Source organism: Ambystoma mexicanum, chromosome 1p (assembly GCF_040938575.1).
Source record: "Ambystoma mexicanum isolate Mex_15411 chromosome 1p, UKY_AmexF1_1, whole genome shotgun sequence".
Classification (NCBI taxonomy): Eukaryota; Metazoa; Chordata; class Amphibia; order Caudata; family Ambystomatidae; genus Ambystoma; species Ambystoma mexicanum.
In genome coordinates this window covers 1,333,885,943-1,333,898,933 of record NC_090921.1, presented here as the reverse complement: position 1 = coordinate 1,333,898,933, position 12,991 = coordinate 1,333,885,943, and the positions used below count along the sequence as shown (strand labels likewise).

At 44.8% G+C, this 12,991-nt stretch overlaps 1 protein-coding gene across 8 annotated transcripts in view; it reads right to left on the bottom strand.

Moving 5' to 3' along the window:
• EPN1 (epsin 1) overlaps window positions 1-12,991 on the bottom strand; it is an 835,995-nt gene that overhangs the window by 310,394 nt on the left and 512,610 nt on the right. For all 8 annotated transcript variants that reach the window (XM_069606952.1, XM_069606915.1, XM_069606959.1 and 5 more), the window contains 3 exons: window positions 7,439-7,525; window positions 3,985-4,279; window positions 3,702-3,863 (listed from right to left, as the gene is read on the bottom strand). In XM_069606952.1, coding sequence (XP_069463053.1) covers window positions 3,702-3,863; window positions 3,985-4,279; window positions 7,439-7,525 — 544 coding nt within the window. The remainder of the gene's footprint in view (window positions 1-3,701; window positions 3,864-3,984; window positions 4,280-7,438; window positions 7,526-12,991) is intronic.

Here is a 12,991-nt window from a genome sequence, read left to right as displayed (position 1 = left end):
GTACAGTTGAAAATCTTTGACCAGCAAGTAATGGAAAGCTAAAGGGAGGTGAATCCTGCATCGTCTGAAAGTAAAAGAAATTTTGGGATTCGCAAAAGTTGACAAGAGTGAACCCAACGGAGGGGTGCCAATGGAAAGGGGCGAAGCCTAAAGTCCTGAGGAATAGTGTGTTGACAAAGGTGAATCCGACAGAGAGATGTCCAAAAAGACATTCAGATTTTTGAATGCCATAAGTAACGTTTATTGAGGAAAGCTATAGTGAACCCGGCGGAGGTCGGCTAACATTCAAGAGGGGTCTGAACCCAGAAGAGAGGGGGAAAAGCATCATCCAACACATAAATGGAAAGGAACTCATTTGCTTATTATTTTAAACGCAGTAGGCCCTCGGAGGCCAGAGACTTTTTATGGAAAAGAGACTTAACCACTGAAGGTCCTGATACCGGAGAACGGAATTGTAGGCTTGTGCTGGAAAAAGCTTGAGTGTGTGCTGTGCTCCAAAGTCTCGCCTTGTCCCATGCTAAAAACGTGGGGAAGAGACTCCCGGATAGTACATCTTAACTTATCATTTGTGATCACTTCTTTCTTTCTTGTGACTCCTATCCCACACTCTTTTGTATTTAGTTTTAAGGATTGGCAATACATTTTTCTTAGTATAAGCCCTTTTATTTTGACAAGACGCCACTAGGACTGCCTTATTATTTGATGGTCGTAGCTTGCTCCCATCTTCGGTTTGGATTAAGTTTGTTTCCAACCCATTTATAAAGTTTAATAAACACCCTTGAACTGTGATCACTTGTGTCGGTCTTTACTGTTGCCACCATGAGCATGAGTTCCTTTCACACCCCACTCTGGCCCAGCGACTCACACACTTGCTCCCATAACTAATGCCTCACAGAGTCCCTTTTACCCACAATACCTACCTGTCCTACACACCCTATCTTTGCGTCCATCTATTTACACTCTGCCCAAACCCCCTCCCTACATGGTGCAGAATGTGGGACTCAGTGTAGTTAGGATGGTGACTTTCTCAGATTTTGGATCCCAAGTACTTTGTGAGCCCAGAAGGCAAGATTACCTGTGCTTGGATCATGACGTGAGGATCCTACTCACCCCTCACAACCACTGTGCTGGAACCACTAAGTCCATCCAGGGGCTTGTTCTGAAGATGGAGTTACGTCTGGGTTCTCTATACCAACAAGGTCAATATCACTTCAAGATGTGACAATGGAGCTATATAGAGTCAGGCTAAAGACAAAAATGTTAACTAACTCACTGATGTTTTAGAGAGTTATGTTGGGGGTAGGAATAGGTCCAGGTTGCTGACGCGCTCCCTGTACTATGCGGACTAGGTTGATAAGATATCATTATGCTTTGCTATGAACTGTTACATCATGCTACGTTATGCCAGGGATACTTTTTTTTTGTTTTTGCTATATCTTGCCATTATGTGTTGCTAATAAATAATAGGGCTTGTAAGTACAGGTTATATTATGTTATGCTGCAGCTAGAGCATTTATGTAATGAGTTACTGTTAATAAAAAAAAACTACTTATGTGTAACAGTTTTTTTACAGATTGTATTCGTTTTAGAGTTGCATGCTCAGCATAGTCCTCCATCCAGTTGCTGGCCTGGAATATACACTTTGTTCATTAATATTTAAATTAGATTAGATGTCAACAGGGGCAGATCAGTAATAGATATGAGATGGCAATGGAAAGGACGTTACATGAGGGGCACTTTGGAACTAGGTAACCCTTGTATTGTTTACCCTACCTCGCCCCAGCATTCACTTACAGAACTCAGATTACCTCAAAGAACAGGGACCAACCTAATGTGATCTGTGGCCTTGAAATTAGTGCATTGGCTTCCTATAAAATGATAATTCAAGATTCTTTGCTAGATCAAAAAGCCACCTGTCATGTGCCCTATCTGACCAAAGTACTACTGCTCTACCAACCGTCCAGGCATATAGGTTTGACTTCCCCCTAACTCGCTGGTCTTAAAACACACAAAATATGCATATGATGGGAGTAGGTCTCTACATCAAAACTACTCTCTGGAACTTATTACGGCTTTGCCTCAGGGCTGAACGTAAAGCTAAAATAAGCACCAAAGACACCTCTATCTCAATATTTCCTGATGTGACAATCAGTCCCCTCTCCTTACAAATGTCAGCATTAACGAGTTAGCTCGGTAACATTTAGTGCTAAACAAAAATAACATGTTAATACGGGTTTTCCTGCTTCTGTTTTCGTCTACCTGTGCCATTGCTCCTCACACGATTAACACCATGCCACTCCTCATACATTCTCTACATCTCCAGCCGCAGTCACCTTCTAATGCTAAAACTTCCTCCCTCACCCACTTAGTTTCATGTCAATCACTACCCTACTTTCCAATCCCCCCAACATAGCCTCTCATTTCATAAATTTACAAACTTCCCAACCCCCACCAAAATAAAACAATGCACCCCAAGCGCTCTAACTCCACTAACCTCACCACAACCCAGCCGCCTCACCCGTTTACCTGAGTTTGATACCCAGATAGGTTTGAAACACCAGATTTGAAGTCTGGAAATCAGTTTTTTGTTCATTATGCCTTTGAGTCTGAACATTCAATTTTAAAAAGATTGTTTTCATGGGGAAGGCTTCATTTCATGTTTGACAGCTTTTACCTCTGCTATGCTCCCAACATTTCCCATCCTTCATTCTATCCTATAATTGATTACACTGATTAGTGTATTTTGTTTGCTAACATAGCAAACCCCCCGTTTGCACCCTTTGCTCAGTGGAATCTTCCCCCTCCTTTCCACGAAACCATGTATCCCATCCTAACCCCCTATCTATATAACGATTGGACCTCTTGCTACTAATTTGACTTCTTGTATTTTTTTTCCCATAAACTCTTACATTTGGTTTTCAGGCTTGCTTTTCTAAATTTCTCACCAGGTACCAATATCGCATCAAACAGTGTAATGTTCTTATAGGAGCCTTTGCACATTTACTTTGAAAGTATACATTCTTCTTCTGTGATGCTGCTGTATCTCGTGTTCATGCCCGTTACGTTGCAGTCATGCCTCAGAACAAACAAATGCATCCTTTATGAGGTTGCATCACCTTCTCACTCCTATAACAACTGCTTCACCATCAGGAAAATGTATTAGGTGTGTGCAAATGTGGGTACATAATATGTAGTGAACTGGATTGGGCCACATCACCAATTCCCACTGAAACCTCACCTACATGCCTTATATTGCAACACCATACAGCCCTCATGGTCAAAATACAATTCTCCCGGACATGTACACCGGACTAGTAAACAACCACTCCACAATCACACACATCACAAAACAAAGCTTGTGTATGCTAGTAGGTAACAGATAATACACTATGTTGTTGCCACGTCATACCTTTTCTACATCCAATATTACGTTATTGCCTTTGTTAACAATTAGACACATGTTGAAATGTATGCATCTACGCAAGGCCATTTGTAATGCAATGTCGGGTAATGATCCACTAGAAAGTGTATCACACAGACAGCACACAGAGCTACAAGTTAATGGCAAATGAACACTTGACAAATGACATACTACAGCACCTGCCCAAAAAATAGAATATGTGTTCATGGATCTTTACACATTACTGAAATAATTATGTTAAACAAAAATGATCGCTCCAATCACTCTTGTAATCACCTACCCGAGGTCCCATTGGTTTTTGGCTTCGAAGGGGACCCTCCCCAAGGATCGGAGAATACGGACGCTGGAGCCCAAGGATCAGCAGCTTGTTTGGGTTGAGACGGCAGTGCAGCACCGGCGGTCCAGGGGTCACTAGTATGTGCTCCACTTAATGAGCCAGTGCCTTGAACAAAGAGGAAACCATCACATGAAACATGGGCAATAAGAAGGGCAAAACAATGCCAGGAACAAGCTAGTAAGAAAGGAGGTAGTCTCCAATTTAGATTTCCCACAAAAGATATTACCTGGGTTCCAGGGATCAGTTGCATTGCTAGTGTCTCCCGTAGGTACAGTTGGAGCCGCGTTCCAGGGACCGCTTGGTGGGGGAGTGAGCTGAACACCAGTCCCCCAGGGGTCAGTGGAGGCAGTGGTGGCAACCGCTGGCCCCCCCCAGGGGTCAGCTGCAGCTGGTAGAGTTGATGTAGGCCCGGATCCAGACCAAGGATCAGCTGTTTGTGTTGAAGCTCCCCAGGGATCCACTGTTGCAGCCACGGTGGGAGCAGAAGTGTTAAAGACATCTGCCAGGTCCATTAAAGAGGACTACAAAAATGGAGAGGGCAACCCATTACAAAACAAAGTTTCTTCCTACTGCAGTTTTGGATATTAAAAAAAAGTACGAAAAATAAACAGAAAATAAACCCTGCGAACAAATAAACCCCCCAAAATAGAGCAGAGAACGCTAAAGAAACTAGGAAAAGGGAAACAGCATTGGAATGCGCAGTGAAAGATGAAGGTGATGGATGAGGGAAATTTGGCTGGAATGAGGAACATAAAAAACTGTAGGATGGAGGGGGAAGGGAAATTGGCCAGACCAAAACCAGGTGGGATGAAAAAAGTAAAAAAAAAAACAATTATTACAGAGGCCTAGAAAAGGATGGACACACTATTCTTGAGAAATCTCAGGACTTCCAACAGCGAAATGGGGTGAACAAGCAAAATTAAGAATAATGAAGAAAAAAGGTAAAATGTAAAAAATGGGGAGGAGAAATATTGGCATAAAAATAGAAAAAGTTTAATAAATGATAAGATGTCACTCATCACTTTATTACACTTTTTCAATTTTCGAGTTGAAACTGCAACTAGAACATTTTGCCATGTAAAGCAGTAAATTAGGAGGGAAGCGGCAAACAGATAATTGGAAGGATACCTTAAAAAAAGGTGAAGATCAGAATCAAAGAACGTGTGCTTCCTGTTCCCCTTTCCTTGTTCCTCCTCCCAGCTCCCTTTCCCCGACTCCTGATTGGGCGAGCGGCCCGTAATTGTGTGTGTGTGGGTTAACTCAGCCTGCTCTCGGCACAGCTTTACTTTTACAACGAAGACCAGATGAGTAGTTACTTCTGGAGCTCCCGCTCTGCTTTCAAAGTATTTCTTTGTTGTTGGGTCTATCTTCCCTCACTATATCGCGGACTGCTTCCTACGGTGATTCCTGTTCCCCTTTCCCTCCTGCGACTCCTGATTGGGAGAGCGGCCCCATTTAAGTGTTACTAACAGGGCAGCCCCTCTGCCTGTTGTAGCCCCCGCGAAGGACACTGAGGCTAGGGGCTGCCCCATTGAAACAGCTCCAGATGGTGTCTGCCGGTGCCAGCCAGGGAAGCAAGGAAGCCTGCAGCGGTGAACTTGCTGTGACCAACAAGGTAGGTGCAGTGCGGACAGAGGGGAGGGGGGGGGCGGGAGGGGGACAGCAATCACTGCACCCCAGTAAACTGGCCCACCCATCCATTTACGCTTATTGCACCACCATAGAATCTCTGAATTGTATTATTTAGCCTTCCCTCACATCTCTCCAGCAAAAGTTGCATTCTTGCATTGCTGTTGTGTTAAAACTAGTCCTTTTCCCCCACCTTTTAGGAAATGTATATCTGTGTGTTGTGCATTGCGCTGTCCCTCCTCCCTGCCTTCCGGCAATACTGCTCCTGCATTCCCGTGGTGTGTTGCCTTCTGTGCGCTTCCTCCTGTGTGAACCCTCCGCCTCTGGTGCTTCCTGTGGTATGCGTGAGGGTTGTGCTTTTCCTCCCTCACTCTCCCCTCTTTCTTCCTCGCACCCCCCTTTAATGCTTTCAATCTCTCCCATCTTCTCAAACTGCTACTCTATCTCCTATCTTATTCCTCTCACTAAGTCTGGAAGGAAAAAGTTCAACCGAGATATCCCGGTCTCCAAAGCAGGCCTCCCTATCGCTGATAACCACATCAGTGCTTCCTCCTGACAGACTCACCGACATCCTCTTTGTCGTTCCTCTCCAGACCTATGGACCGCCCCATATGGTCTCTCCTCCTCTCCCATTAAGGATGGCACCCAGTGTGAAGTCATTGTGACCCCCTTCCAATCCTCCAAGACCATCATCTATATAAATGGTACCGTCATGGCCCAGGGCTCTCAGCCCAATCTCCTCCCTCTTGATAGGCATGTCCCGCATTACTCAAAATGTCCCCCCTTCTCCTGCCACTCCCTCCAACACCTCTCGTACCCTTATGCCGTCACCTCCTACTGCCTCTTCCCACTCTCAGGCCCTTCTACTGCCTTTGCCGGGTGCACATCACTCCTGCACGCCACCCCAGAAGCATTTCAAATGGGGCAACCTGTTCCACGTAGCTGCTTTCAAACATTCCTCTGACATCTGCCACCTCCTCGAAGACCTTGACCTGGAAGTCCTCGCCCTCAATGAGACATGGTTCACGGACAGCTGTGTTCCGAGTTGTGACACTCTCCTTCCGGACGGCTACAAGATCATCTCCGAGCCCTGAATAAATCGGCCAGAAGGTGGAGTGGCCCTGATCTTTCTGTAGTGGGTCCCTGCTTCTGTCATTTCTATGGAGGCCTACTCCTCATTTGAATGCCTCGTCTGTAGGCTATCTCCTCTTAACCTCTCAGACTGACAACCATCTACAGACAACCTGGCCAGATCACCCTCTTCCACTCAGAAAGGGTCGACCTCTCCTCTTCTCTCCTTGCCTCATCCTCTCAACTTCTCCTCCTTGGAGACTTCAACATCCACCTGGATACTCGTAATCCCTCCTCTGGGCTCTTCTGCAACCTATGCGACTCCCTCTCCTGTTCCTTTCTACACTCTGGTCCGACACACACTGCTGGACACACCTTAGATGTTCTCATCCCCTCAGACATCCCCCTCTCTAACCCTCTCAACACATCTATCTTGCACTGACGACCTTCTGCTTTCAGACTTGAGACGGACCACCTGAAGTTCCGGAAGCAGCGCAAAACCCTCCTTTTCTACTCTCCTTTCCCTCTCTCGCTCCCTTGCTAATTTACCTGTCTGCGCCTCCGACTGGTTCCCTCAGAATCCCACTAGATACCAGGCTCCTCTAAACCAGAGACAGGTCTTCCTTTGCACTGCCTTCTAGTCTACTGCACACTTAGGGGCTGTAACCTCTACAGCACTCCTGTCTCCTTGCACTTTACCCAGAACTGCACTCCCCGGGCTGCACTTACTTAAGACATGCTGCTCTGCTTACACTTCCCCCTTTCCTCGCCATATCATAACAAGGTGGGGGGATGTAGGGGAGACAGAAAACATTTAATGATAAAGGAATAGTTTGTAACTTGCAGAGAAGGCTAGTGCAGCAATGGACTGAGCTTGCTTTAAAGGCTACACAGTCCATTTTAAATAATCAAGAGGAAAAGATGGGTCGAGAACACCAAACAAGACTTGGGTTAAGAAACATGCAAGTACATTACAGTACCTCCTCCGATTTTGTTGGTGCCTCCTTCCTACTCTCCTCTATGGCCATTTGAAGTCGCAGGTCATCTCCTCTACGGATGCGCTCCTCCTAAAACAAGACAGCAAATGGCAAACAGATATTATATTTAATTTACTTACATAATGGTTTGGGGAAGTGTGGAAGAGCACAGGAGGAATGATTAGTTGTCAAAGACACTCAATGAAACAGAAAAGCAGACAGGAACACTTTTCAGTATTTAAAATAGCTGTGTTTAAAGAGTGAATGATGGGGATGAGTGTGAATATTTGGGACCATCTGAGCCAGGGGTCTTCAACCTGCAGTTCACCAGATGTTTTAGACTACAAATGCCATGATCCTTACCATCGGCTATACAGGCCAGGCCTAGGCCTGATGGGAGCAGTAGGTCAAACCATCTGCAGAGCCAAATGGTGCAAACCACTGAAACTATGAAGCAAGGTAGAATATAGCGAAAGTATTATTTTGATGAACACGATGGGAGACAACAGGTTGGTGAATGGCATTCGGCAGTGCGGATACATGAAGTGACGTGCACTGATTGGCCTTTAATTCTTTGGCACGACTGAGCTATGTGGCATTTTCGGGTGAACTTTGTCCTTTGAAGCCCATTGCGCTCAATTACATTAGTGTGGTTGCAAAGTTGTATGGCCGAACAATCTAATGCTAGTGCCACAAAAAACTTGAAAATATGATTGTTCTAAAATGTCAGTCATTAGGGCTATAGCCATCACGTGTCAAACAAAGGGAAAGAAATTCATGGGGCAAACAGGTGGTCAGGGTTAGGCATACAGCAGATGTCCATGAATTTGGAGGAGAAATATTCTACCAAGATCCTCAAACTGTGGAGTGTTTGCACCAAAAATAGCAATCACTTCACCAAAAACTCATGGCCACACTAAACAAAAAAAACACAGTACATGGAAACAGAATTTGAGTGCAACAGAGCCTTATTCTGCCTATTTCCTTGACGCATTAACCAATTAAGTGCCGGACTGGCCGGAGCTTAAAATGATTCCATATGGGAATTCAAGAAAAACACACTCACTTGCCCTTAGCACTTAAGGGGTTAAACAAGAAGAATGTCCAACATATTACTGTTACTTGCTGTATGAACTATGGAATTTTCTGAGGTTTTGGTGCCTTGAGTGCAACTCCCCCAAACCTTTCAGCAAAGATCAGCTATAATGTTTAATCAATGATATAACTTGGCTAGTTAAGGGCTCACCTCCGACTTCTGTTTAGCATGTGGGACAAACACTTGAATCCCAACAGGAGCAAGTCGATCCTTCATCAACAATTCTTTTGATAAAGCAAAATCAGCAAAAGAATCAAAATGTGAATAAGTTGTAGGCACACCGCCTTGATATGCCAATATGGAGAGTAAGTTATGTTTAGACATGCTGTGACAGTTCTCTCAATAATAAAACAAGTAAAATATATACACTGGTGTAATACAAACAGGATCTAGTAGAACTACATCCACCAACCTGGCTTTTAAAGTAATACTATCCTGAGCTTGACAATCAATGCTTCCAATAGCGATTCACGCCATGTAGCACTTAGTACAGCTGAGTTCAATGTAAAGCAATTCCCAGTCTTGTTAAGACAAGATGGGATGGAAATCCCTCTCAGGAAGAAGAGGTTCGGGCGGCAGGGGTGATTACCAGGGAGCAATCCAGAGCTAGTCCTTCTCAGGAGGACAGTGGCAGTTGAGTCTCAGTTCCTATCCATCCCCCCATTTGCCAGCATGCTGTTATGCAGTACTCATTTGTCTCGCAGTATGCCATGTATACAGGGTGCTCACCAGTTTTCTTGCAGAGAAAACGAAGAGATGAGCCAACAGCATCCAAGAAGAAACAGCCCTTCAGCTCCCAAGGCTGTCCAAGACCCATCATCAAAAGGCCCAGACACGAATATTGAAATGCAGTACTCCAATTTCCAGCATTGCCGGCATCCTGCCGCCACCAGAAGAGCACCAGTAGGGGGAGAGGTCTTAACCCCGAAGACTACTTACCAGAGGACGCCCAGAACCAGTCCTCCCCAGCTCCTCCGGCAACAATTACATGGAACGCTTTGGGCCACCATCATGGTTCCCAGGCAGGCCCCCACGGAGTAAAGGGATGGGGCGTATCCCTCTATTTAACAGGTCTACTGATTTTGTTACACCCTGGTCTGGAAAAACAGGGTTAGATTGGATAAGGAAATTCAACCAATGGCAAGAGAATGGGGAACATAAGAGTTCTAGACTGGAAGCAGGAAGGGGTGGGCTTTTTGGGTGAGGTCAGGGACGGTGGAGGTGACAGAACAAGAGACCAGCAGGAAGAAGGAAGGAGCAGCAGAGTATGGAGACGATTTCTGGAGAAGGTGTGGAATTGGTTAGTGAGTACAAGTGGTACTAGGGTGTAAATGTGCTCGATAATGCAGCAAGTGAGAGAGGGAGTAAGGAGTGACTGAAGTGTATGCAACCGAGTAAAAGGAGTGTGGCCGATTAGCAGGTGGGTATAGTTGGAGCAGTAGAGCGAAGGAGGAAGCAGTGATGTGGAGGAGGGAGAAGTGATTAATAAGAGCGAGGAATAAACATTGAAGGTTGGAGGCGAGACCTACAAGGAACAAGAGACATCGGAGTGACAGAGCAGAAAAGGGAGAGACTAAAGGTGGGAGGGCGAAAGTAGTGAGAGGAAGGAGAGGGAAATGAAAATGTGAGCAAGCAGGGTGTCTGCAAGGCACACTCCCTACACTAAACACTGGATACAGCAGGGACAATGTTAGGCAGTTCCTGAAGGAATCTAGTTAGACAAGGCAACCAAAGAATAGACAGTAGGTGTTAACATTTGCTACGTAGTAACCTCTATCAGGGATGCCTGTGGTATGGTGTGGGTACTATGCAAGACTAGAAAGCCAGCCATAGGGCCCTTTCCAATATCAATAACAAACCCTGAACCCTCTAAAATGTGGATTTATTATTGTGCCATCTGTGACACATTTTAGATCCCGTTTACTAGGAGTCCCTATACTCGTGGTTATTTAGATATTGCGACAATTAAAAGAATTACTCAAATTGTTTGGAAAAGGATTCAGAGGGCTTATTGCTGAGGAAGCGCATCCATGTATGTTAAGAGCAAGACATGTTTGAAATTCTAAGAATTTGGGGCATACGAAATTGCTGAGCGTAGGGACTCTTTCACTGGAAATCCATAGCGCCCCCCCCTACAGAATCATGGGCTAGACATATGAATGGTGCATTTCTTGCAAAGAACAAACTATTTTAAGCCTGTGCACGAGAGCCCTTCAACTGGGAGTTTATGGCACCCTTCGTCCTGCATGTATCTGAGTCAATACCTCTGTTCCATCCTGTCTCCAAGTGCCACAACCAAGAGAGTCAGGGGAGGATGCAGAGTTGGGCATCAGCCAGATATGGGCTACCAGTACAAGTGTCACTATAATGAACAACATACTTAATGGTACATCTTGTGCCACTTTCTACCAGACTTCTGTTATAAACCTCAAAGACCCAGAAGCAGCAAGCTACTCCATTTACCAACCGTGTTCTTGAGCAATGTCTAGAAGAAAAAAAAAAATTATATATATATATAGGACGTGGGGCTGAAGTTCATAGAGTAGCACTTCTAGAATGTAGGTGGCATATTCTGTGTTTTGCTAGACCAATTACGTCCAACAGGCACGTGTTTGATTCGATTTATTTATTCATATCGCGCCAAAACCTGGAGGCATCAGAGCGCACATATATACAGGGGACAACATAATTAAAGGACGAGGTTAGAATGACAGGGTAACACAAGGTTTACTCAAAGAGGAGGGTCTTCAGTGCTTTCCTAAAAGTTCTAATGTTGGTTTCCTGTTTTGGCTAAACAGACGCAAAGGACCTGCCAAGATCTTTAGTCCGCTTGGAAAAATGACAATTGACATGCATCAAGTTGGTCGAACGAAGTGTCCGTGAGGGCTTGTAAAGGGTCACTAGAGATTTCAAGTAGCTCAGCGTTTTTCCATATAGGCATTTATGTACCACAGTGGCCCTCACAGGGAGCCAGTGTAGCCCTTGCCGATAAGTTTAGATGAACTAGTTACTTACCCCTGGTAACGTTCTTTCAACTGGATGTTCCTCAAATGTATTCCTCATCTTTGACATGTAATGTCCAGCTTCAGCAGCCTCGGAAACCTTTTTCGGCAGAGGGCTTTGTGCATCGATGGCATCAAGTCAATGTTCCTCGAAGGCCTCTGTCGAGGGTTATGTCATCATAGATCATATAAAGCATGCGCGGCACCCTTTGGCCTCAGTTCTCTTTTTCCTCCTCCACATGCAGCAGAGATGCCCATAATATGGGCATGACAGTACTCAACCTTGGTGGAGCAGAAGCTGTAATAGCATGGGAAATTCTACAGAGGGGTAGGATGGTGGGCGATGAGGAATGCGTTGGAAGAACATCCAGTCGAAAGAACGTTACAAGGTGTAAGTAACTTGTTCTTTTAATGGATTGTGTCCTCCAACGTATTCCTCATCTTTGACAGACTCCCAAAGCAAAGTTTATGATTGGAGGATAGAGTAGAATACTATACAATAAACATTTTCAAGGGCAGAACAAAGTACTGCCTTGCCAAAAGCAAGATCTTGAGAATGGGAAGCATCTAGAGCATAATGTTTTGTAACCGTGTGTATTGATGACCACGTTGCAGCGTCACAAATATTCCTAATATGCACTCCCCTTTGAAGGGCTGTAGATGTGGCCATGCCCTTGTGGAATGAGCTCGCAAACCTTCAGGAGGGTCTTTCCCTGCAAGCATGTAGCACTCACAAATTGCAAAAATGATCCACCTAGATTTGGTCCGTTTGGTAACAGCCTGACCTAGTTTGTGTCTTGTATACCCTATGAACAACTGATCATCAAACTGTAATTTGGATGTTCTTGAAACGTAAAATCTTAATGCTCTTCTAGGATCTAACCTATGAAGCATTTCTTCCTTCTTGCCAGGTTGAGGTGGAGGGGAGAAGGAAGGCAGAACCATTTTCTGGTTTAAATGAAAATCCGAAATGATTTTCAGTAAAAAAAGAAGGTTTGACCTTCAAGACAACCTTGTCCTTGTAGAAGACTGTAAAGTGTGGCTTTACAGACCATGCCTGCAACGCGCTTACTCTGTGTGCTAATGCGAGAGGTACCAATAACATGGTTTTAAAGGTTAATAACCTTAGAGGATGCAGGGGTTCAAAGGGTGCCCACATTAAGAATTTTAAAACCAGATTTAGGTCCCAAACCAGAACCTAGGAAGGAGATGGAGGATACACATTAGCGAGTCCTTTCAGGAATCGAGTCAGCAGAGGAATTTTGAAATAAGAGCATTCCTCTGACGAGTGCTTAGAAATGGACAGCCCCGCCAGATAGCCTTTAATGGTACCAATCTGAAGTCCCAAATTGGCTAAGGATAGAAGAAAACACAGTACATCTGGTGTTTTACACAGAAAAGGGTCTCGCCTCTTTTCCTTGCACCAGTTGCAAAACTTGTTCCAACGGCAATGGTACA